We start from the raw sequence: 27,200 nt of genomic DNA on the forward strand, positions 1-27,200 counted from the left end.
GCTTGTTTTAAGTCTTTGTTTTAATTGTATATTGTATTGTTTTATAATTTGGCTGTACACCGCCCTGAGTCTTTCGGGAGAAGGGTGGTATAAAAATCTAAATAAATAAATAAATAAATAAATAAATAAATAAATAAATAAATATAATAAAAGAGGGGAAAAATGGGGAATATATAAAGTAGAAAGTGTTGAGTTCAGCTGGCAACCCTGATGACACGGACTGCGGTTTCCTGATTGGCTGGCTCAAGGAGCAGGAGTTTCCAGGGTTCCCATTGGTTGGACTGTTCTGACAGCTGGTCAGCTGTGTTATGTTGCTGATTATTGTTCTGAGTTGTTATAGTTAGCACACAGGTTCCTTAATATGCAACTTGGGCGTTCTCCTGGATGGACGGATGGATGGATGGAGGGACGTAACTTGGGCGTTCTCCTGGATGGACGGCTGTTGTTTGAAGACCACTTGGCGGCCGTCTCCAGGAGAGCCTTTTACCAGGTTCGCCTGGTTCGCCAGTTGCGCCCCTTTCTGGACCGGGATGCCTTATGCACGGTCACTCATGCTCTCGTCACTTCTCGTCTGGATTATTGCAATGCTCTCTACATGGGGCTACCCCTGAAGTGCACTCGGAGACTCCAGTTAGTCCAGAATGCAGCTGCGCGGGTGATTGAGGGAGCCTCACGTTGCTCCCGGGTAACACCACTCCTGCGCAGTCTGCACTGGCTACCTGTGGTCTTTCGGTGCGCTTCAAGGTTCTGGTTACCACCTTTAAAGCGCTCCATGGCTTAGGGCCCGGGTACTTACGGGACCGCCTGCTGTTACCTTATGCCTCCCACCGACCCGTACACTCTCACAGAGAGGGTCTTCTCAGGGTGCCGTCCGCCAAGCAAAGTTGGCTGGCGGCCCCCAGGGGAAGGGCCTTCTCTGTTGGAGCACCTACCCTCTGGAACGAACTTCTCCCCGGTTTGCGCCAACTACCTGACCTTCGGACCTTTCGCCGTGAATTGAAAACTTATTTGCTTATCCAAGTGGGAATGGCTTGATTTTTTAAATTTTCAAATTTTTAATTTTTAATAATTTTATATGGGGTATTTTAGTTTGGGTCAATTTGACGGTTTTAATTTGGCCATTATTGAATATGTATTTTAACTGATATTTTAATTTTGTATATTTAATTGTTTTAATCCTGGCTGTACACCGCCCTGAGTCCTTCGGGAGAAGGGCGTTATAAAAATTTAAATAAATAAATAAATAAATAATAAATTGTCAGTGTTCTGAAGCCTCTGGTCACCTCAGTCATTACCCCCCTTCTTTCATGGACAGAGCACTGTCGATGAGAGGTGGGTAACTGAGGCGATCATCGAGCTGAATCCAGAGCGGCTGCGTTGAGAAAGTGCTGCCTGAAGCAAACGAGGCAGTTTCAGAAGCACTATACCAGCTGTCATTAATGGCACCGCCAACATTCACACCTTTTGATGCTGCTGAAGAGACTTGGGAGGCTTACATGGAGCGATTCGAATGCTACTTAGAGGCAAACTGAGCTCTCTAGCAGCTGGAAGCGGGCGCATTTTTAAAATCCTTCTGGCCCTAATGTTTTTGCGACTGCAAGGGCGTTACTTTCCCCGCAGCAAGTCCACACAGCACCCTGGGAGACATTCAGAGAGAAGCTGAGGGGGCATTATTCGCCAGGCCCATCCCGGATTGCCCGCTGTTTTAAGTTCCGGCAGACACTCCAAGAGGAGGAGGACTCAGTAAATCACTACCTGGCTACCCTCAGAACTGTAACACTTGATTGTGAGTTTCCAGATCTGGAAGACTCCTTGTTAGAACAGCTGGTTTGTGGGGTCCATGATATGAGGCTGCAAAGCCAAGAAAGAATTGACACTCCAAGCAGCCCTAGAAGAAGCTCAGGCATCAGAGATTTCCAGCAAGTCAACTACTGACATTCTTCGGTTCCACACCTCCACTGGCCAAACTGCAGCTGTTCATTACGAGGAGGCTCTCTCGGCTGAGGGGGACACAGATGAGGAGGCAGAGATTAGCCATCTGCAGGTTTCAGGCGCCAGGAGAAGAGGTGGCAAGAAAGCACCAATTGCTTCCTGCCTCAGCTGTGGTGATCCACATCCCCGCTCGATGTGCAGTTTCCGGTCTGCTACTTGCTGTCGATGTGGAAAATCAGGCCACATTGCTAGAGTTTGCCGCTCAAACAAGCAAACTCCCCCAGAAGCACATACAAGGCGTTTTTCGGCCAAGCCTCCAACTGTGGGTGAGAATTGTTTTGCCATCTTCAGAGGCCATAGGGTCGCTGAGGTGACAGCCCGACCATTTGGTCATGATACTGAAAGCAAATTGACTTTAACTGTCAAGATTGATGGAGGTTGACACAGGCTCCACTAAAACAATAGTTTCCTGGGCCACCATAAAAAAACTGGTGCCATCCTTGCAGAAAAGTCAGTTGCAACCCTGTCCAGTGAGGCTGCATCATTATCAGGGGAATTCTATTCCAATCAGTGACCATGGCCGTTTTCTAGTTGAAAAAGATGGGTTCGTTGGCCGGCTTCCTTTAATTGTGGTAGGCGGCTCCCTTCCTAGTCTCCTGGGGTTGGATTGGTTCAGATGTCTGGGTCCTGGCATTTCTGGAATTCATTCCACTGAGGCTACAAACATGGAATATCTGTATCAGGAATTTGCTGATGTATTCAGCGACTCCCTGGGCAAATATGTTGGTTCCCCTATATCTCTAAATCTGGACCCTCAGGTTGCACCTATTAGGCTGAAGCCCTGCAGGGTTCCTTTTGCCCTCTGCCCCAAGTGGATCTGAGTTGGACAAACTTATTAGCCAGGGGGTTCTGTAGCCCACTGACCACTCACGCTGGGAGACCCCAATTGTTATTCCCATCAAACCGAACGGCTCTATTCGCATCTGTGTGGATTTTAAATGCACCCTCAACAAAACCTTGCAAGCCAATCCATATCCTGTTCCAGTTGTTCAACATTTACTTCATTCTCTTGGTCCAGGATCCATTTTTGCAAAACTGGATTTGGCTCAGGCATACCAACAGCTCCCGGTGGATGATGCTTCAGCTAAAGCTCAGACCATTGTCACCCACCGGGGAGCTTTCCGGTGTCGCCGCCTCCAGTTTGGAATTAGTATTGCCCCGGGTTTGTTTCAGAACCTGATGGAATGCCTCCTACATGGGTTACCCGGTGTCATGCCATACTTCGATGATGTTCTCATCTCGGCTTCTTGTTGTAGTGAGCTCATTGAACGTGTGAAGGCCGTCCTTACCCATTTCCGGGAGGCGGGGCTTAGGTTAAAGAAGTCCAAGTATGGACTTGGAGTGCCCAATGTGGAATTTTTAGGGTACCTAATTGATGCTTCTGGCAATCACCCTACCCCTTCTAAAGTGGCTGCCATTCAGCATGCCCCAGTTCCATCTTGCAAAGCTGAGCTTCAGGCTTTCTTGGGGCTTTTAAACTTTTACAGTATATTCCTGCCCCATAAGGCCTTGGTCACTGAGCCTCTTCATAGGCTCCTTGACAAAAATACCCCCTGGTCATGGGGATCCTTGCAATCCAAAGCGTTTCAAGCGGTTAAGGGATTGCTGGTATCCTCTTCAGTACTAGTGCAATACAGTCCCCATCTTCCACTGGTTTTGACCACGGATGCCTCCCTGTATGGGATTGGGGCTGTTTTGAGCCATAAGCTTCCAAATGGCTCAGAGGCCCCTATTGTGTTTTACTTGAGCACTCTGTCCTCAACTGAACGCAATTACAGTCAAATTGATAGAGAGGCCCTGGCTGCCATGGCTGCTGTCAAGTGGTTCCACAATTATGTTTATGGCCGCAGTTTTCAGTTAGTAACTGATCATCAGCTCTGTTGGGTTTGTTGGCTGGAGATTGACAAACCCCTCTTATTCTTTCCCCCAGGATGTCCCAGCTGGACAGTTTTTTTAACTGCCTGTAACTATATCCTGGTTTACTGCCCGGGTAAGCTGATTGCACATGCTGATGTGCTTAGTCACTGTCCCTTACCTGTGTCCATTATTGACCCTGCCCCGGCCCTTTCTGTTCTCCTGATTGAAGAACTGTGTGCCCCCATCTCTGCAGCCGATATTGCGACATACACAGCCAAGGATCCCATCATGTCTCAAGTTCTAGATTGGGTGGGCAGAGCTGGCCATTGGGTCCGGTGTCTGACCTGTTGTTGCCTTTTCAGGCCCGGCAGCATGAACTGTCTGCATTGCGCAGATGCCTCCTATGGGGAAATAGGGTGGTGGTTCCCCCCAAGCTACAGCTCCCTGTGTTGGAATGTTTACATGACAGCCATCCAGGTATTGTAAGGATGAAGGGTCTGGCTAGAACTTATGTCTGGTGGCCCAATATAGATAAGGATGTCACAGAGTGGGTCTCTAAATGTCAGAAATGCCAGCAGTCCAGACCAGCTGCCCCTGCCACCCCACCCAGGGAGTGGGAAAGTCCTTAGGCCCCATGGTCGCAAATTAATTTAGACTTCGTGGGCCCCTTTTTAAGTCGCACCTTCCTCATTGTGGTTGATGCATATTCTAAGTGGGTAGAACTAGCACTCATGACTTCCACCACTTTGGAGGCCGTGATACAGATGCTTACTCATCTTTTTGCCATGCATGGCATTCCTGAGATTGTAGTGTTGGACAATGGGCCGCAACTGACTTTTTTATTTATTTATTTATTTATCAAACTTCTATACCGCCCTTCTCCCGAAGGACTCAGGGCGGTGTACAGCCTTCATTTAAAACAATTAATATATATATTAAAATAACAATTAAAAAACTTATTCAATAAAAGGCCAAATTAAAACCGTCGATTAACCATAAAAATACCTAATAAAATTACCATTAAAAGTTTAAAATTTAAATTTAAAATTTAAAAATCAGGCCAGTCCCGCTTGTATAAATAAATAAGTTTTCAGTTCCCGGCGGAAGGTCCGAAGGTCAGGCAATTGGCGTAAACCGGGGGGAAGTTTGTTCCAGAGAGTAGGTGCTCCCACAGAGAAGGACCTTCCCCTGGGGGCCGCCAGCCGACACTGCTTGGCGGACGGCACCCTGAGAAGACCCTCTCTGTGAGAGCGTACGGGTCGGTGGGAGGCATGTGGAAACAGCAGGCGGTCCCGTAAGTACCCGGGCCCTAAGCCATGGAGCGCTTTGAAGGTGGTAACCAAAACCTTGAAGCGCACCCAGAAGACCACAGGTAGCCAGTGCAGACTGCGCAGGAATGGTGTTACCCGGGAGCAACGCAGTGCTCCCTCAATCACCCGTGCAGCTGCATTCTGGACTAACTGCAATCTCTGGGTACACTTCAGGGGTAGCCCCATGTAGAGAGCATTGCAATAATCCAGTCGAGAAGTGACGAGAGCGTGAGTGACCGTGCATAAGGCAGCCCGGTCAAGAAACTTCTGCTGCATTCCAGATGTTCCTGGCTGCCCAGGGGATCCGTCAGGCCCTGGGGCTCCTTTTCATCCGGCCAGAAATGGATTGGCCAAGAGGGCAGTACGGTCTGCCAAAGAGGCTCTATCCAGGCTAGGGCCAAGGGGGTGGCAGGAATGAGTCTCCACTTACCTATTGGCCCAATGCACAACACCCTACCCATCTACCAACCAAAGCCCTGCAGAAATGCTCATGGGCCGCCGACTTCATACCACCCTTGATCGTCTTCACCCCAATTATGTGGCAGAAACTCCTCCGGATGTTATTCACACCCCCAGGACATTTAATGAAGGGGACCTAGTATATGCACGTAACTTTGGGGGTGAGCCACGGTGGGTGCCAGGTACCATTATTCATGTTACAGGCCCCTTCTTACAGGATCAACTAGAGGATGGCCGAATCTGGCGACGTCATCGGGACCAAATAAGGGGTTGTTTTTTAACACGCCTCCCAGCTGCACGACTGAACCTCCGTTGACCACACCTGATACTACTACATACAGCCCGGAAGCCGAAACACAAACAACGCACGCCCCTGGAGCAAAACCCCCGACACCAGGGTTAGCAGAAGAAGCTGATCCTTTGGAAGCCGCCGTGTTGTTGAATGAACTCCCTGCAGAGTTGGCCGCAGATCCACAAACTCGGCACGCTCCTCCCCATCCGACTGTCATACCTGAGGTTCGTCGTTTGGGGCGGGTCCGCCGGCGCCCGGTGTACTTGAAGGACTATGTATACTCCATCCATGGAGGAAGGGGTGTTGAGTTCGGCTGGCAACTGACCACATGGACTGTGGCGCTCCTGATTGGCTGGCTCACGGAGTGGAAGTTTCCAGGGTTCCCATTGGTTGGACTGTTTTGACAGCTGGTATAAAGAGCTGTCAGCTGTTTTATGTTGCCAATTATTGTTCTGTGAGTTGTAATAGTTAGCACACAAGTTCCTTAATAAATTGTCAGTGTTTTGAAGCCTCTGGTCGCCTCAGTCATTACCCCCTTCTGTCACGGACAGAGCAGAAAGTATGTGGAACGAAACTGACATGTAAAAAGAAAACACATATTATGTGTTTGTGTTATGTATGTTTGTGTTGTGTTGTGTTGTAAAATCAATAAAAAACTTTAAAAAAAAAAAAAGAAAAACAGAAGAAAACGAGAAGGGAAGAAGTAGCTAATACTGCTGTACAAAAAGTGACTATGCTCTGTAAAAAAGGACAAATGTACTTCTCCACCCCAGGCCACCCCAACGAAGCGATTGAAGTACTGTCCCGGTGCCTGGAAGCTGTACGGGTCTGGATGGGGAGAAACAGGCTCAGGCTCAATCCCTCCAAGACGGAGTGGCTGTGGATGCCGGCACCCCGGTACAGTCAGCTGCAGCCACGGCTGATTGTTGGAGGCGAGTCATTGGCCCCGATGGAAAGGGTGCGCAACTTGGGCGTCCTCCTGGATGGGCGGTTGTCTTTTGAAGATCACTTGACGACCGTCTCCAGGAGAGCATTTTATCAGGTTCACCTGATTCGCCAGTTGCGCCCCTTCCTGGACCGGGATGCATTATGCACGGTCACTCACGCTCTGGTTACCTCTCGCTTGGATTACTGCAATGCTCTCTACATGGTGCTCCCCTTGAAGAGCACCCGGAGGCTCCAGTTGGTCCAGAATGCAGCTGCGTGGGTGATAGAGGAAGCTGTTCGTGGCTCCCATGTAACACCGCTCCTGCGCAGACTGCACTGGCTACCTGTGGTCTTTCAGGTGCACTTCAAGGTTTTGGTTACTACCTTCAAAGCGCTCCATGGCTTAGGACCGGGTTACTTACGGGACCGCCTACTGCTACCGATTACCTCCCACCGACCCGTCTGCTCTCACAGAGAGGGACTCCTCAAGGTGCCGTCCGCCAAACAATGTCAGCTGGCGGCCCCCAGGGGAAGGGCCTTCTCTGTGGGGGCTCCCACCCTCTGGAATGAACTTCCCCCAGGACTACGACAACTACCTGACCTTCGGACCTTTCGCCGCGAGTTGAAGACCTACCTATTTATTTGCGCAGGACTGGCATAGAAATTTTTAAATAAATTTTTAGCAGTTTTAATATTTTGATTTAATTTGGGGTTTTTATGTTCTTAATAGTTTTAATCTGGCCTGATGTTTAATAAGATTTTTATAATTGTTTTTACTATGTACATTGTATTATTTTTTATTATGGCTGTGAACCGCCCTGAGTCCTTCGGGAGAAGGGCGGTATAAAAATCTAAATAAACTAAACTAAATTAAACTAAATTATTAAGAAAGATCCAGTATCAACAGTTTTGAACTGCAGGGATGGTGCTCAGAACTGTAAAGCTCTCAAGAGATCTCAGATTTGGCTAATCCTCTGCAAATGAGAGAAAACTGTATTTTGTTTAGCAATTTGTTTAGCAATTTACAAGCACTTTAACAGTTAAAAGAGTTGCAGTTAGGTTGAGTTTCAAACAAGCTAGAAGTGTTCTTGGAGTGTTACTTTGTACCTGACTATGGGCACTTCCTCATGGCTATTTTAATATTTGTAATACTTTCCTTGAGTTGGCAGAAAATTATGTTCATATGATTTGAGCTGCTGTCTTAGTTAAGCAAGCCCTCTACATTTATTTTGGCTTGACTTGCAAGAGAGACAGCAAATAAGGTGCTGTGTTTGGTAAAATGTGAAGAGTAGCTTTAAATCCAGGGGTGAAATGCTACCGGTTCACTCCGGTTCAGGCAAATTAGTAGAAGCAGCGGCACATGATTCAGCTAACAGGTAGCAGCAGCAGCATGAGGCTCTGCCAAGCCAACTAGACATTTTAACCAGGAAGTAACCTGCTTTTGACCCTCTGCACATGCACAGAAGGCTTTGCGCATGTGCAGAGGGTCTACAATCGGACCTGACGATGGCACGCTCACTTCCGAACCGGTAGGGAAGGTAAGTAGATTTCACCCCTACTTAAATCTATTTACTTTGTTACATTATCAGGCAGCAACAATGATCACCTATATAAGCATGACAAAACCCTTTGAGTTCTTTGGTTATGTTTTGCTCTATTAATTCTTGAATGCATATGCACAAAAATGCATATAATAAAAGTTTATATTGTTAAAAATGCAACATGCAACAACTTCCTAGATCAGTAGTGCACCCACAGTAACATTTCAGGATTATAGCATGGAGGAGACTCAGCTCATTTGGAGAATCCTGTTCTTGCTAAAATGTGCATCACTGAATGCCCTTAGCCTATTTTGCTTAAATATTCTTTCTTTCCAGTTTCCTCTTGCTTTCACTAATACAAGAAATCATTCAGTATTTTCTTGCGTTGCTATGTTACTTGCAGGATGAAGAATCTTTGATTACAAGGGAGCTTCAAGTTTAGAAGAAGAAAAAAAATCTTTATGCCTTATATGGCATCATTAGACTATTGAGCACTGTGAATGGGTGATTGCACTTTATTATGCATGGTTGTTTCATGCAGTCAAGGAGCCTGGAACACTACCAGGAAATTACAGCCAGTTTCTAGCAAAAGGGAGCATTTAAAGGAGAAGCAGATTCTTTAAATCCACTATCTGGAAATTGCAGCCAGTTTCTAGCAAAAGGGAGCATTTAAAGGAGAAGCACATTCTTTAAATCCACTACCAGGAAATTGCAGCCAGTTTCTAGAAAAGGGGAGCATTTAAAGGAGAGGCAGATTCTTTAAATCCACTACCAGGAAATTGCAGCCAGTTTCTAGAAAAAGGGAGCATTTAAAGGAGAAGCAGCTTTTTAAATCAAGAGCATAAATATGGGGAAATCAGGTAGGTAAATGATTATATTTTAAATTGTTCATAAATTTATTTATTTTGCCCCATATCTTCATATGTACTTTACATTGTTAAAGATTATGCATTCAAATTTATCTATACCCTTAGACTGGAAGGAATTTCTAGCAAAAATCATAGTTACATGTAAAATATTTCAAGAGTGGGTGGTAGTTAAAAGCTGATTTGCAGAACCCTACCAACCAACCAATCCCCATTTTTCTTAGAGACACATGATTAGTTTTGTATTAATTATTGTTGTGGAAAGATTTTATTAATGCTGTAAGAGAAATAGAGAGTAGTAAGAATATCCCTCAGTTCAGATGCTTGTATTGTTTGTAGAAGTAGCAGCTGTTCTGGATGGTGTAAGATGAAGCAAAACATTCTTATCTCTGATTATGTTGTTTAAACAAATGGTAGCCTATTTCATTTTTTTTGTATTTTATGACCTATTTTGCAGTTTTCATAGCCCTACTCAGATAACTTTAAAAATTCTGAGCAAGTTTCACTGTGAATAAAATAAACACTATAAAAGTAATAGAAAAAAAATTATGAAACTCAATAGTAATAATAAATTAACCCCTACCTTCATCAAGATGAATTACCAAAAATTTTAATTATTTATTTTATTTATTTATTTATTTTGTCACAACAATATATATATAAGTATTATACAAAAAGATTATATAGTATATAAACATAAATATAATTAGGGTTGAAGTTCTAATGAAATAAAATTGTATTTTAAGGATCCTCTAAAATCAGGAAAGAAGGAACTTTACAGAACTTTCAGAATCTGGAAACAATGTTATTATGATCTAAATTTAATATATTTTGTTTTTGTGATTAATGTTATCTTGGATTAGACATGCAATGCAAAAGATATTTAATTCCCTGAAAATAGTTAGTATTCTTGACTGCTAATTTTGGGCTGTGTCTGATTATCATATTAAATTTCTGACAGGGCTTTTAAATATTTTTAGTGGCAATATATTGCAGCTGGCTTCTTCGTAAGAAATTTAATAATAACGCATTTAATTAGATTAGATTTGGTATGCTGGCCATTCCAGAAACATTGGTTGATAACCCCCGCAAAACAATTAAAAAAGTTAAAACTGACATAGACAGCCTTCTTGACCAAAGACCAAAATCTGGTTGCCTGTAGAGACCAAAACTGCTAGAACAATAAACAGTTCAATAATGCCTCCACAAAACCAAACAAATGCATTAACTCCATTAATTATGATGCTTTCACAATCTTTCAGTAATAAAGATTATGGTCCCTAATGATCCATGGCCAAATAAGGTCATTTCAGTTCAACATCATCTAATGTTATTTGGCCGTACAGAAGTTTTTTGTAAGAATTACAGTTACTGAAGTTTGATAGGCATAAGAGGAGGATGTATGTATCAATGCCATCTTGAAGCCTACATTGGTGGAAAATACAGTTTTTTTCTGATAAAGTGCTAAATGGGTAGTACATGTAGTTCCCTTTTTTGGTGAAGGAAAATATGTATTATGAGTTCAGCAGCGAAATCCAGTCCATACTGCCTGATAATTTTCCTTCAGTTTCTTTTATTACTCATTCCCATAACCAATTATTTCATGCAACGTAATACAGTAATAGCAGTATATGTTTAACTATATTCTATGCATCTGATACATCTTTTCAGTTGTAATATTTTTCAATTGAGGATAGTAACTTAGAAATCAAAATGGTTTACAAGTAGTCCTTGATTTACAACAGTTCATTTAGTGACCATTTAAAGTTATAATATTGTCGTGTCCCACTCCTCCGCTGACGGCCGGGTCAGGGAAATCCGAATCAGGCTTGCCTCTGCAGCTCTGCCCAAAGTCCTAGCAAAGTCCTCAGAGCAGGCAGGAGACCAGTAAGTGACTTCAGCAAGATAAGTTCGACTTTTGCCTGACTCAGAGACTGCCAGAAAGTAGATCCTTTATATAGGCCATGGGGTGTGGCTCCATGACTCAGCACTCATTAAGGCCTGCCCCTCCCTTCCTTCTGTTGCCTCCGCCTATCCAGTCTTCTGATGCGAGGGTCACTCCAATCAGCTGTTGTTGGGAGTAAACCCTCCTCAGGCTCACCTGCTGTGGAGGAGGGGGAGGGGTCTAGCTGCTCCGTTTGCCTGGGCATGGAGTCAGGGCTGGGGCAGGGAGATGCTCCTTCTTCTGCAGTTTGTGTGGGCATGGAGCCAGGACTTGGGCCGGGAAGCATACATTCCTCAGTGTTCGGGAGCAGGTAAGAAGGCCCCGGCTGCTCTGAGGGCGGGCAAGACACAACACATATCACTAAAAAAATGACTGATGATCATTTTTCACACAACCATTACAGCATCTCCATGATCATGTAATCAAAATTCAGATGCTTGGCAACTGACTCATATTTATGACGGTGGCAGTATCTTGGGATCATGTGATCACCTTTTGCAAACCTCTGACAAGCAAAGTCAATAAGGAATTCAGATTCACTTAACCATGTTACTATTTTAACAACTGCAATAATTCACTTAACAACTATAGCAAGAAAGGTCGTGAAACTCACTTAACAAATGTCTCACTTAGTAATAGAAATTTTGGGCAAAAGTTGAGGAGTACCTGATTTTGCCTATCCTAGAAATATGGGGCTGGGTGTCCCTGAATTGATGGACTTACATGTTGAACCGCCAAATATCTTTATTCTTTTAGTTTGGATAATGTCTCCTACTGTTTTGTATTCTAGGAGTGTTCTTAGTTTAGCAAAAGCAAAATGCCACAATTTACCTTCAAAAGAACAGAAGTACAACTCTTTTTTTAAAATTAAAAGCCATTAAAAATAAATGAAATAAAGTATTACATTTATATTTTAAGTGCTACTTCCTTAAATAAAATACAGATTTAGAGTACAAATTTAGAGTATCCTTTAAGAATATTATATATACTTTCTGGAAACCTCAAACCTATGCAGAAGTGCAAAGTTTAGGAGAAAATGTATACAACAATTTTATGTCATTTTTTTGCTTAACAAATAAAAACAGGATAGAACATATAATTAAACTCATGAAAACTAAATAGCTAATCTTGTAAAAATTAATATTCTTAACTAGAAATGGGAACAGGAACCTCATTCTCATGTTTTTGGCTGTTGGTTTTGATGTTGCAATCTTAAACCATTCTTTCTTCAGATAAAAAAAAGTAACCCTTTTTCTTTCCCAGCTGTACTGGGTTGTTTTTCCAGAACCCACAGGAAGCATTGAAAAATAAGTTAATTTAATTTGCAAGTGGGTAGCTAATAAATAAGCTAGCAAAATGAAAGTGGCACCAGGACTACTACTAAAGAAACACATCTGCCTTTCTGACCTGATAGTGGCTGAGAGGAGAAAGCGAGCAGCCTCTGAGTCAGCAGAGAGGAAAATGTATCTTATGACTGCAGTGCAGGGTGGGGCAACTTGTGCCTCCATGTCCAACAAATACACTTTGTTTGTTTAGCAATATAATGTTTGGCTGAATGAAAAGAAACAAATCCTGTATTTTGTTATCAAGCTTGTTATTTCAAGCACAATTGAAATATTGGGAATGAAAACTGGATTCTGCTTTCTATAACTGAAGAAATGTGTTTCAGAGAGGGAGAATAAGAGGATCCCTTTAGGAGCAAAAGGTCTCCAGCTAGAGCAGAAAATTGAAAAAAGAAATTTAAAAAGTGGGTCTCTAGCAGGGGTGAAATGCTCCCTGTTCGGACCGGATCACCCGATCTGGTAGCGATGGGGCGGATGGTTCGGAGAACCAGTAGCAAAAATCCTTGCCCCCCCCCATGCCCAGCTGAGCCACGTGATCATCAGAGGTTTTTTTTATTTATTTTTAAAAGCATTTTTTCTTCGGCTGAAAAAAGGTTTTTAAAAGTAAAAAAAAATAGTCTCTGATGATCGTATGGCTCAGCTGGGATCATCAGAGCCTTTTAAAAGCATTTTTTTCTACAACTTCTTTGGCCGAAGAGGTTGTAGAAAAAATGCTTTTAAAAGGCTTCTCTGATGATTCCCGCTGAGTTGCCTGATCGTCAGAGGCTTTTCTTTTATTTTAAAGGCAAAAAAATGCTTTTAAAAGAAAAGAAAAGCTTCTGATAATCAGGTAACTCAGCTGGGATCATCAGAGGAGCCTTTTAAAAGCATTTTTTCTACAACCTCCTCGGCCGAAGAGGTTGTAGAAAAAATGCTTTTAAAAGTTAAAAAAAAAAGTTGGCCACCCCCCCCACCACACAAGCCACATACACCTCCCCCCCACAAGCCACGTCCACAGAACCAGTAGTAACACATTTTACATTTCACCACTGGTCTGTAGTGAAATTGGAATGGAAGTGGAAAAATTTCCATTGGGAAATTTTGGGGAAACCATTGTGAGAAGCTGTTGTTTAATTTTACTTACGTTGTCCCCCATTATTTTCTGACAGGATTCAGCATGTTATTAATTAATGAACAGATTTTTGCAGGGGATAATATGCTTCAGTTAGGTCTATGAACATTGCCATGGTTTTGAGGCTTCATTAGAATCCTGCATTAATAATACCTGTTAAGCTTAACACCTGGTCTACAGAGCTCATGTCTTATTGGAAGCTGACTTTTTACATGGGCAGATATTCAAATCACTAGGACCTGATAGATTACATCCTAAAGTACTGAAGGAGCTAGCAGAAGAGATATTGGAACCACTGAACCATATCTTTCAAAGATTTTGGAGAACTGGATAATTATCAGAAGACTAAAAAAGATCTGATATGGTTCCCATCTTCAAGAAAGGGGGGAAAAAACCAGACACTAATCAGCCTGACATCAATACTTGGGAAGATCCTAGAAAAGATAATCAAGCACCAAATCTGCAAGCAACAACAAGCAAGCAAAATTATAACCAGTAGCCAACATGGCCAAACAAATCTTATTTCATTCTTTGACAAAGTGACTGAATTAGTGGGCCAACAAAATGCAGTGGACATAGTATACTTGGACATAGTACACTTAGAGATAATATACTTGGATCTGACAAAGTTGATCACAACTTATTTCTTTTTAAGCTAGAAAAAGGTGAGATAGCATCATCAGCAGATAGGTTTGTAACTGGCTGACAAATGCACTCAACGTATAGTCCTTAATGGAATTACATCCACATGGAGGGAAGTAAGTAATGGGGCACCCCAGGATTCCGTGTTACGGCGATTACTTTTCAATATCTTCATAAATGACTTAGATGAGGGAATAAAAGGGGAACTCATCAAACTTGCAGAGACACAGAGCTGGCAGGAATAACCAACACCCCAGAAGATAGATTCAAGATCCAGATGGATCTTGATAGACCTGTTTACTTCGCCCTATCCAACAAAATGAAATTTAACATAGAGAAAAGCAAGGTCTTGCACGTAGGCAAGAAAAACCAAAAGACTAAAGGTAGACTAGGTGAAACATGACTCAATCATTATAATTGCAAGAATGATCTTGGAGTCCTAGTAGACAACCATCTAAACATGAGCCAACAGCATGTGGCAGTAGCCAAAAAAGCTAATACAATACTAGGTTGAATTAACAAAGGGATAGACTCAATATCATGCAAAGCAATAGTATCACTTTATAAAGTAAGACAACACTTAGAATACTGCATCCAGTTTTGGTCACCCCAATACAAAAACAGCTTCTATCCCAGGGCAATAACCATATTGAATTCTACGGTATTGTGCAATATCAGATTTTCAATTTCAGTTATATAGAATGTAAAGGATATATGTTTATGTTTTTATTTTTATAGTTATAATGTACACTGATGATGGCATTTAATTTCATCGTACCATGTACAATGACAATAAAGTAAACTAAATAAGATGTTGAGATTTTGGAAAGAGTTCAAAGAAGACCAGAAAGATGATTAGAAGCCTAGAACCTATAATATATGAAGAACAGGATTTCTTTATTTATTTTTAATCCTGCAACATCACCATAGTCTTCTATTTTCTTTATTGATTTGAGTCCCATTTCTTGCGGTTCCTCTATAATGAATACCAAATCATCTGCAAAAACTTGTAATTTGTATTTTTCCTTTTTTATCTCCATGTCTTTTATTTCTATATCTTGGCGGATACTTCTATTTAACACTTCCAGCGTCAGAATAAATAGTAAGGGGGACAATTCAAATCCTTGTCTTGTGCCTCTTTTAATATTAATATTCTCTGTTGTGTCCCCATTTACAAAAACTTTTGCAGTCTGCTTAGTGTATATTGCCTTGATCGTATTAATAATCCCCCCCCCCAATTCCATATCTTTTAGCTACAGTATCATGACTCTCCAGTTTACATTATCAAATGCTTTCTGTGTGTCCAGAAATATCAGAGCCATTTGTTTTTCCAGGTGTGCCTCATAATATTCCAATGTGTTCAAAATTATTCTCATGTTGTTTTTAATTTGTCTATTCAGCAAGAAACCATCCTGGTATAAATGTATACATTCATTCAGTAATCTCTTCAATCTTTCAGCTATTATTGATGTGTAAATTTTGCAGTCCACATTTAAAAGCGAGATAGGTCTATAGTTTTTAATCTACGATAAGTCTGCATCTTTTTTTGGTATGAGGGTGGTATTTGCTTCCATCCAGGATTTTTCTTCTAACAAGACTTCATTGTAAATTTCCAACAATAATAGTCCCAGGGAATCCTGTAGTTGTTTATGCTGGTAGGCCATCTAGTCCTGGTATTTTATTATTCTTCTGTTTCTCAGTTGCTTCTGTTAATTCAAACATTGTTATCTTTTCATTTAATGTAGATCTTATTTCTTCAGGGATTTTAGGCAACTTGGCCTCTTCTAGGTATTGTTTTATTTTATCCTCTGATAGTTCCTCTTGGTCGTACAGATTTTCATAGTAGTTCTGAATTATTATTTTTTTTCTATCATTTTGATGCTGTCATCAAACTTTGTATCTGTTTTTTTTCTTTTTCCTTTTTGTATGTCAACCATCTTCCCAGTTTATTGGTGTTTTTGAAGAAATTTTGTTTTATACTCTTAATTTTTCATGCCAGTTCTTTTTTGAGTAAGCTCAGTTTGTGTTTTATTATTTCCATTTGATTTTTGAGCTTCTTTTCTTGTGGATTTTTCTGTAGTTCCATTCTAGTCTGTTGTACTCTCCCTCCAGTGTTTTTTAACTTTGCTTCTTTTCCCTATTTTTCCTTCCTATAATCCTCAAAAGTATGCCTTCTCTGTGTCCCATACGTTTTGCAATGAAGTCTTTTCCTTTTTATTTTCTTTAAAGAATGACATTTCTTTTTCTGTTATTTGTATGAATTCTTTATCTTTTAATATAGATTGATTCAAAATCCATTTCACTTTTTTCTTATATCCTTTCCACTTAATCCTAACTGAGTTGTAGTCTGTCCATATATTTGGTTCTGTTTCTAATTCTTGTACATTAGTACTTAGTTCTGATGACATCCATGCCATATCTATCCTTGACCAGGATTGATGACTATTTGAGTAGTATGAATATTGGTTTTTCTTCAGATTAACTTTATAATTAGTTTATAAAATGATACACCATTGGTATTTAACATCTGATAAATTGTCAACGATGTATAAAGTATTTCAAATGTATGTTGGAAATGTAAATGTAAAGAAGGAACTTTTTAGGATCTTTGGTGAACATATGATAAAGCAAATAAAATAAAAAATTACCAGGTTTATAATTCACATTTTAATATAGAAGATTCTCAAAATGAAGATAAAAATCAAACCCGAAACTTTCCTTTTCGACTTAATGACAAAGAACTGGGAAAAAAGCTCCTGTTGTTGTTATACAAGTTGACAGCAACAAAAATACTTTATGCAGAAAAATGGAAAGATATTCTAACTCACACAATGGAAGAATGACTGGAAAAACTGATAGAGCTAGCAGAAATGGCAAATTAACTGCTTTAATCAAAGAAAAGAGTATATCTAACTTTGTTTCTATTTGGGAACTGCTTCTGGATGTTGTATTTGAAATAGGAAAAAATGAGTTTCCTCCTCCTCATGGCTTGTTGAACAGACAAGAGATTTTATTTTATTTATTTATTTATTTATTTATTTATTTGTCACAACAGTATATATAAGCATAAGCATGAAAATAACTATATTATATATAAGCATATATATAAGCATAAGTATGGAATAATTATATTAATTGGATATAATGAAAGGAAACAATAGGACAGGAATGGTAGGCACATTTGTGCTCTTATGCACGCCCCTTACAGACCTCTTAGGAATGGGGTGAGGTCAATACTAGACAGTTTTTGGTTAAAGCTTTGGGGATTTTGGGAAGAGACCACAGAGTCAGGTAGTGTGTTCGAAACATTAACAACTCTGTTACAGAAGTCATATTTTCTGCAATCAAGATTGAGGCGGTTAACATTAAGTTTAAATCTATTGTTAGCCCTTGTATTGTTGTGATTGAAGCTGAAGTAGTCTTCAACAGGAAGGACATTGTAATAGATGATTCTATGAGTTAAACTCAGGTCATGTCGAAGGTGGCGGAGTTCTAAGTTTTCTAAATCCAGGATTTCAAGTCTGGTGGCATAAGGTATTTTGTTGTATTCAGAGGAGTAGAGAACCCTTCTTGTAAAATATTTCTGGACACGCTCAATTGTATTGACGTCTGAAATGTGGTATGGGTTCCAGACAGGCGAACTGTATTCAAGAATTGGTCTAGCAAATGCTTTATAAGCTCTGGTTATTTTTCTCTTGCCAATAAACAACTGATTTTGCCACAAAAGCTGGTTATTTGGTGGCTTTCCTCCCCTTTTCTGAAGAGGAAGACAACGTTCAGACAAACATGGACAGATGGAGAAGGAGGGGTATGTGTGGAGGTTTGCAATTCTCACTAAAGAGCAATAGAAAGATCTGATTTCTTGCTACCTTATCCCTTCAGGTGCTTGTCTTTCTTAAAACAGCTGGGTTTTAATTGCATTTTTTGAAGTTTTACATTTTTAAATTTATGACTAGTTGACTTCTGACCTATTTTATAATCCCTTGCTGAACTTTTACACTTTCCCCCCTGCTCTTTCATTGTTTATAGTTAAATTCAAAATTATTTAAGGAGGAAGGAAGTAAAGAAGTTGTGGTGGATTTTATATATACACAAGATTATGCTATAACTCTTGTTCTTTCTTTTTTCTAAAAAAAGTCCCTTGATATTCATCTCTTAATTTTTGATGGGAAAATTCCTCTTTTTTTAAAAAAAGAGAGCTTTTTCCCATATGGAAGCTGTTACTTGTCTATTTCTCTTATTCCTGAAGAGAAAACCAAAATTGTTTATCATGCGTTTGAAAGGAGATAAATCATTTTGGGAAACAATTGAAAAAAACCCCTATAATTTATGGAATTTGAAAATATGAACAAAAATTTGATGGGTCACTAATGATTCTACAAATTCAAAGGCAGGAAATTACAGTTGATTTGCAATTTGAGCAATTGGAATTTGATTTGTTGCTGTCAGATGTGAAAAAGAAAGTGTTTGGTTTGCCAGAAAAGATTGGAAAGAAAACAAGTATAAGAAATTCTGAGATAATGGATGTAACGGAGGATGGACTGAAAAGACGAATGCTCTGTTGTCAAGGAAAATTATTCAACAGTGGTTGTTGTTGCATACATATTTACAACAGAGACTAATGAATTTGGAAATGAGATGCAATTGTTGGTAAAGTTTCCAACGAAAAACCTAAAGAAAGGTTTCACTACTATGAACCAAACAAGAGTATTTGACCTTGGTCTCAGAATGATCTGGGTGACAAATAAGAAACCATGTAGATTTTCTACAGTAAATTACAACAGCAGACTGTTAACAGAGTGCTTGAAACTTTAAATTTCCCTTATTTAGCTTTTTAATTTCTTTTCATTTCACATATGTAATGTATGACAGGTTAATTGAGTTGCAATTAGATGTAGAAGTTTATAAATTTTGGACCTACTTTGCAAGTGGGGAACCTTTGGGTTTTTTAATTCATATTTTTTCAGTGTTTTTTATTTAGTTTTGTTCCGTCTGTGTTCAGTTTTTGGGCGGAGTATTTGAAGTTTTAATCTTTTGAATAAAATAAAATGATTACAAAATAAAGAAAAAAAAGATATAGGAAAAAAAGAAATTTCAACTTTGGGCTTTGCTGATTACATATATTTATTAGTATAGAAATGGCTAATATATATTACATATGTAAAAATAAAAAGTTGAGACTGTAATATTTTATTCTGCTGTGCTGAAAAATCTCAGTCAATGCTTTTCTTTCTTTTTTCCCTTTTATCCTATACTTTTCTCTCCCCTTTTCCCTTCCCCCTTTCCCCATTCTTTTTATTTTCATTTGTATTTTATATTCTAATAAGTTTGATAAAAACTCCCTTGCTGTACAAATTTCAATGGAAATGATTCTAAATGTATTAGTCATATTTAATCTAGTAATTTCCCTTACTTGTAACATACCTCTTCAATTTGAAATCAGTTGGTAGTTTTCATAAAACTTTCTAAGTCAGTATAGCTTTTTTTTCCAGGTAGCCCTTTTCTCTTTCAGTTTGTCTGAGAGCTGTTTGTGCAACCATGCTGGGTTTTTTCCTTGGTTTTATTAGTTTTTAATGAATTTTTCTAAGAATCCATTAACTATCTGTGCTTCTTTTATTTGGTTTATTGCTTTCTATATCGCTTTTTTATTGAATTCATTGTACTGTACTAATAAGTATGTGAAACTCCAGCAGAGTGCACTTTTTTTATGATCGGGCAGCCTAAGACTTAACTCAGCATGCAGAAAAGTATTTATCCAAGAAGACCACAACCCCATCCAAAATGACTTGTATTCTGCATGTATATATTTGATATATTTTTCTCAAAAGAAAAGTTTTGTTTTTTATTACATTTCCTGCATTATTTCTGATTTGTTTCAGTTAATTTCATCTTAAATTTTGTCCCTTTTCCGGAATATTAGCTATCTTTCCTAGTTTTCTAAAATCTGCTCAGTTCATGAGTATTTCTTTCATCTCTTTCTCCATTAATGAAATTGACAAGTAACAGTAACAGTCCCAGAGCTTTAATTGATTTAATTCATTCCAGTTTAAGGAGGAATGTCTAATAAACAATTGTTAAGTACAATTTTCAAGTCACTTGTAGACATGCCTCATAGTATGATTAGCATATTGTTCAGCTCATACCTAACTAGCATGCCAATCAGAGTATAATGAATAATTTTTCAACTGCTTTATGAAATTAATTTCTGTTATGATAGCACAGTGATGGCTAACTTTTTCGGACTGAGTGTCCAAAGTGTGTGCATGTGTGTGTGAATGCGCACATGTGGCCAAACCCCCAAAATGCAATGCGCGCACGGCCCTGTGAATGCATGTGCATTGCCCCACCAGAGGTGTGCATGCATGCATGCCCCCGATGCACCCTGCCCCTACACATGCTCAGCAGAGACCCGAAAACCAGCTGGCTGGCAGGTGGCGGGAGGAGCTGAACTGGGTGACGGCTCATGTGCCCACAGAGAGGGCACTGGATGCCACCTCTGGCATGCGTGCCATAGGTTTGCCATCACGGTGCTAGCAGCATTTCCATCATTTAGAAACATAATACATTCCATTATACATATGGAAAAAATAACAAATTCTTCCAAAATCTCCAATCTGGAGATTAGAAATCATTCAAAACCAGTGGTTATTTTTTGTAAGCTCAGATAGAATCCTGTTGAAAAAAAAATGTTTTTTTCAAAGAAGACCGACCCAAACTTGGAGATGAGTAGTTTTTTCTTTTTGATATGACTTTTACCGAGAAGCTTGCAAAATGTTTAATTTTTTTGTCTCTTATCATCAGCACATATGGTACAATATTATTATTATTTGCATCATTGCCAACTTCAGTTTATTCTGAAATGTCTTTCTCTTAGTTTATTTTTTATAATGTTCATCTTTTTAATATCGTATTTTTCGGAGTATAAGACGCTCCCTGTTGCTGGTTGTCAGTTCCACAATTGATAGGGCATTTGGTGAGGACAGGTAGAGGAAAAAAGATGCCGTGCTACGGGGAGACTCTATGGTGGGGGAACTGGACTTCCAGTCAGCAGAGGAAAGAGGATGCTGCGCTAGGAGGAGACTGATGGGGTACCTGGACTTCTGGTCAGCTCCAGAATTGAACAGGGGCTTCTGGGTCTGGAACAAAGGTCTGGTTAGGACCTTTGCGGCTCTTTGAGTGTTTAAGGTTGCTGACCCATGGGATAGCCATTTCACAGAATGTTATAGGACAGTGTTGGCAAACCTTTAGCATTCTCGCGTGCCGGAAGTGGCATGCAAAACTCTCCTGTGCTGAATGCGTGGCCTCACTGGCTCCTGTCACATTCCTGCACGCAAACACACGCCGGTCAGCTGGTCATCGCACGCGCAATGCCATCGATCCTGGAAGTGCGGTGGTCCATCACACGTGCGTGACGCCAACCCAGAAGGCTGGGGGCCAGCTTGTGCATGCACAATGGACTGCCACACTTCTGGGGTCCGCCGACACCACGCACGTGACAGCCTGAGTGCAGGAACACGGTGAGCTGGCAAGGCCGCGCATTCAGCACGGGATGGTATTGCGTGCCACTTCCGGCATGCGTGCCATAGGTTCACCAACACTGTTATAGGATCTCCTGCCATGGGTAGGAGGTTGAACTACAAGACCTTGAAGGTCTCTGCCAACCCCATTCTACATTCTATATTCTTTTTTTAAAATCTAAATTTTAAAAATGTATACATTTGGTCTAGGTTATATTTCAGCAAAATTGAAAATCTGTTTATTCATATTATATATGTTAGCCATGGAATTTTAACAGAATAACACACAGGTGTCAAACTCGTGGCATCATGTTGCTGTCATGTGATGTATGACGGTGTTTTTTCCCTTCGCAGAACTAGGGTGGGCATGGCCTGCACATGATGCATCCAGCCCACAGGCCACCAGTTTGACACCCCTGGAATAACAGATTTGGAATGGATCTTGAAACATCCTCCTCCTCCTCCACCTCCTCCTCCCCCCCCCCCACTTTCCTACTTCCTCCCCTCTCATGCTCCCCTCTCTTCCTCTTCCTCCTCCTTGTCCCATCTAGGGGCTTCTTGGTGCTTTGTGGCTGCTTTTGTCTTTTTTTTTTTTCACAGTTCAAATCCCAGCCAACTATGCACAGGAGCAACAGGAGCAACAGGAGCAAGTAAACAGTAAAAGTTAGAAGGGCAGCAGAATGCAGGGGAATGAAAATCATAGGTGAAGGGTAGATAGGCAGATGGGTGGGAGTTAAATTGCCCCTACAGTTATAAGTGCAGATGGGCTGCCAACAATCCAAATTTTGGTCATGTGACCACAGGTGCAGTGCAATGGTCATGGATCACATGTCCTTTGTTCAGTGCTGTTGTAACTTTGAATGGTTGTTGAACAAATGGTAATAAGTCAAGGACTACCTGTACATATTTTGAGACAGAGATTGGGGATGAATAAAGGAGAGTGCAGCCACCCTCAAACTATCAGCAGAATTCCCATAGGAATATTAGAAGATATTATCTTGGGGTTAATCAGTTTAATCTGTGTCTAAATTTATTAACTATTTAATTGTTGAACAGAATAATGAATGGATGGATGGATCAGGTGGATTTGAAATTTTAATTCCAAAATGTATCTCTGTAGTGTTCCTATATCCAAGATGCAAATATTGTAGAATAAGTTTTCTATAAATTGGTAAAACTGATTTTGTTCTTTAAAGCTTAAAATATAAGTTATTATAGAATTTTTACCTTTTGATGTGCTGTTATTTAGTAATATTTCTATTATTTTTTTATTCCATTAGCTTCCAAGCAATTTTCAGAAGAAGTTTTAAGAGCCCACAATGACTACAGGAAGAAGCATGGCGTTCCTTCACTAAAACTCTGTAAAAAATTAAACAGAGAAGCACAGCAGTAAGTACAATTAGATCTTCTTGATTGAATGACAGTATTATACTTGAGTTTCAGACTATCTTTTTGAGACATGTAGCCCTTGACTGTAATGGAGCCTGCTGTCCATTATGGCTGAAAGTGGTGACAAATATTGAGATAATATCACTTAATGACCCCCACTCCCTGCTATGCCTTATGCCACTGCTAAATGAATGGGCAAGTTGTTGAGCAAGCACGGGGTACCTGATGGGTGATGGAGGAGGCCCTAGGAGACCCACTACCGAGCTGAGGACAGAAAAGCACCAAAAAGCTTTGCAAAGCCAAAAGCAGCCCAGAAGAGTGGAAGAGCTCTGGTAGATTAAGGCACAGCACTACATTCTAATGCCAGAGAGACTCCATGCTTGGTGGATGAAGCCACATTGGTGGGATGGGCCTCTATTGTGATCAGCTGCCTATCGGCAGAATGAGACAATTCATCAGGGCCGCAGGGCCGCAGGAAAAACCCCAGCTTTTCCAGCATGGCTGACCCACCAAGGCACTTGGTCCAGGGCTGGTCCTCAACCACTGATATACTGCCGCCACAACTTCTCCATTGCTTCTCCGAGACTGGCTAATTATAGCCAATGCATTGCAACCCAAATCTTCACAGCCAATTCGCCCGATGGACAATTAAATGCACATCTAGTGCTTCTCCCTTCTGGTGTGCTTTTGGCATTCGCCGACTTGCCTTACACACTGTAAGCCGCCCTGAGTCTTCGGAGAAGGGCGGGATATAAATTTTAAAAAAAAATGGCAAGAAACTCAGGGGGCTTTGGCAGCAGCAGTGTTGGAAAGCAGCGGTGGTATGGGGGTGCAGTGGCGCCTGCGATATCACATTCATCAGCAGTGTTTGGATGGTGAGGGGTGGGGATGACAAGAGAGACTTTGCCAGCAAAGTCTTTGCATAGCGCAGGGTGGGAGATGAGAGTGGCTGAAATTGGCTATCCATATTTCCCGGATCTGTTACATACTTTTCCAACGAGAGACATGCACCAACAACCACACCCTTTCCTTGGGTTTAAATTAAATCTTAATGTTTAATCATGTTTTATTCATTCGTTCAGCTGTGATGAACTTTGTGCTTGTCCATGGAAGAGTGTATGTGTGTGTTTCGTTGGAAAGATAGGTTTCAGGTTGCTCCTGGCTAACTATAAAATGATTTCCAACTTCCCTTTTTTTTTCTTTCTAACTTCCTTTTTGTCAAAGTTCAGCAGCTGTGACAATGTCAATCTATCTGATTCTGGTAGCCAAGCAACTGGGATAAACGCTGTGGAAATGTTCAGCACTTCTTCCCAAGTTCTGTGGATCTCTTGTCATTTGGCATTTTTGCTTTGTTTTTACATAATGAAGTTTAGTTTTGTATGCTTGATTGTCTTGGGAAGTTTTACTGGGTTAGGGCAACCCTTTGGCTGGGGGGCAAGGAGGAAAAAATTTGCTGGGATAATCCAACATCTCAACCTTCATCTCCTCTTTTCAAGGCAGCTGTCAAGATCTTCCCCCAGTACAAAGAACTTCACAGTGCAAGGAAAAACAAGTGCAAGAGATTGTGGTTGTGGAAAATAAAAAGAGGAGCAGTTTCTGTATGGGGAGATGTATTGGGTCAGGGAGAAGAGGCATATGGCTCAAGACGACCAAGCATGCAAAACTAAATGTACTTTTAGGTAAAAATACAGCAAAGGTGCCATATGATAGAGATCCACAAAACTCGGGAAGCGTTTCCATGATCCTTTGATAGTGCCTGTGTGGAAAATAAGAAAGGAAAAATGCTTTTGAGACGTGGCAGGGGAGGGGAGAAGAAAAAAAAGGGGGGGGCGCCCTTGTGCTAAATCAAGAACAGTTTAAAAACAGGTGATGAAGGAAATAACCATCTAGTTCAGTTCCAAGGCAGGAGAAAGGCACTGGAGACAAAATGGAGGCTGAAAGCTGATTGGAAAGATGGTTTAATGATGAAGCAGAACCACATGGATTTGTGATTCTGGGCAGTTGACCACATGGAATTGAGTGAGGGGTTTTTATACCTTCTCTTGGGCTTTGCACTTAAGCTTCCTGTTCCTGTGCAAGAGCATTATTGTACGGGTTATGTAGGGGTCATAGCTGGCTCTATAGATTGTTTGAGCTAAGTTTGGTTGAAGTTTGGAGGGTGATGCAATGTCATTAAGAGATTGTGCAATGTAGTCAGCTGCTAAATGGCAGTGGGTTAATCCTATTATATCCTGAAGGTTCATGTCTTAATCCCACCATTCTGAAGCTGAGTTTCTTTTGTTTTGTAGATAGGCTGGCCCAATCTTTCTTAATGGGGACAAAATATCTGCTGGGGGAGGGAGCTGGGACTCTTAAGTTTCTGTCTCCCTTAAGATTTTTTATTTCTCTTTCAGACGGAAATATTTTATCCTGACTTTTTAAATATTTCTCAAAATATTTCATTCTTCTAGGAGGGGGGGTGGCTTCCCACTTGGGTGGGGAAAATCGGCCGGAAAACAGCCACAGCTCCAAAACGGGGTATGTTTGTATGTGTGTGTACATGCTTTCTTAGCTGCCAGAATCCAATAGATTCATATTGTCACAGCTGCTAAAGTTTGATAAAAAGGAAGCCAGAAAGGAAAAAAGAAAAAAAAGGAAGTTGGGAATCATATTAAAGTCAGCCTGAAACATACCTTTCTAGTGAGAGACACACACCAACACAAACACACACCCATGGCCAACTGCAAAGTTAATCACAGCTGAACCAACAAATGAAATGCGATTAAACATTAATATTTAATTTAAACCCATGGGGTGTGCATGTTTGTGTATCTCTCACTGGAAAAGTAGGTAATAGATCCGGAAATAAGAATAGTACACTCCCTGTACCACCCCTGCTTTCCAGCACTGCTGCTGTCAATGCAAAAGTGCACCAGAAGCTATAAGTGTCAGGGGTCTGTTTAATCATCCGCGGGGGAATTGGCTGTGAGATTTGGATAATGTTGCGTCAGCTACGATTAGGCAGCCTCAGAGAAGCAGCAGAGAAGTTGTGCTGGCAGTATATCAGTAGTGGAAGACCAGCCATGGACAAAGGATGTGGTGGGTCAGCCATGCTGGAAAATCCAGGGTGAAATGGGCAGGGTCATGTGACTGTGAAGAATTGCCTCAGACCCACCTGTCCAGATAGTGCAGCAGAAAATTTCCAAAAGTTTCCAAGCGTTTTTCTGTCTGATTCTCTTTAGGACCCAGGTTTTGTTGCAGCCATTTCCTGCATATTTGTGCCCTAGCTGCATTTTTTTTCAGCTGAATTTTTTCTTCAGCTCTTTAACACAAACAAGCTGCAAAAAGATTTTCTTTTCTTTCTTCTGCGCCTAGCAATAAAGTAAGCAATTTACAGAATAACTTTGCAGGCATGCAGTAAATCTAGCATTGAATTGGTTAAAAGGGATTGAGGTTGGAGGGCAGCGTGTTCAGTTTTAGTATAGTTTAAATACTAAAACTATACTAAATTGAGGGGAAGGAAGAAAGATCAATAAGTCTGTATCCCCTTCCAGCTTTTTTATTCTATTGTTTTCTTTATTGAAGAAATGTGAGTTTCTACAGCAGGGATAGGATTAAGCAAAGGAAAGATTTTGGGAAGCTCTTCCTGAAGCTGCCATCTTTGCATACTGCTGGCTTCCCCAAATCCTAGCAAGGGCCAAGAGAAGTTTGCAGTCTCTCAATGACCAGCTGATTGGGGCAGAAAGCTCCAAAAGCAGTTGCCATTTCGATAATAAATTGTTAAGAGTATTGAAAATGGTGCTGCTTCCAGGAGCCTTGGAAAGCAGGCCCAAGCCTGGCAAGGTCTTTGTCGTGTCCCGCCCCCCACTCCGATGAACGAGTCCAGGAAGTCCGTGGCAAACTTGGCAACGAAGCCTCTGCAGCTTGCCAAGTCCCTTCGAGGTTTATCAGGGCAGGCAGGCAGTCCAAGTTGTGACTTCAGCGATAGGGTCCGGTATCAGGAAACTCGATAAGACTTTGCTTGACTCAA

General features: G+C 40.9%; 1 protein-coding gene across 4 annotated transcripts in view; it reads left to right on the forward strand.

Annotated features, from left to right (window-relative positions):
• The first annotated feature begins 8,938 nt into the window (after positions 1–8,938).
• GLIPR2 (GLI pathogenesis related 2) overlaps positions 8,939–27,200 on the forward strand; it is a 110,271-nt gene continuing 92,009 nt past the window's right edge. The window contains exons 1-2 of one of the 4 annotated variants that reach the window (XM_058180250.1): positions 8,939–9,238; positions 23,083–23,191. In XM_058180250.1, coding sequence (XP_058036233.1) covers positions 9,226–9,238; positions 23,083–23,191 — 122 coding nt within the window. In that variant the 5' untranslated portion in view covers positions 8,939–9,225. Of the gene's footprint in view, positions 9,239–11,007; positions 11,500–23,082; positions 23,192–27,200 lie in introns of those variants that run through there. The other 3 variants (XM_058180249.1, XM_058180251.1, XM_058180248.1) reach the window with 3 other exon arrangements.

The sequence above is a fragment of the Ahaetulla prasina genome, chromosome 4 (genome assembly GCF_028640845.1).
Source record: "Ahaetulla prasina isolate Xishuangbanna chromosome 4, ASM2864084v1, whole genome shotgun sequence".
NCBI lineage: Eukaryota > Metazoa > Chordata > Lepidosauria > Squamata > Colubridae > Ahaetulla > Ahaetulla prasina.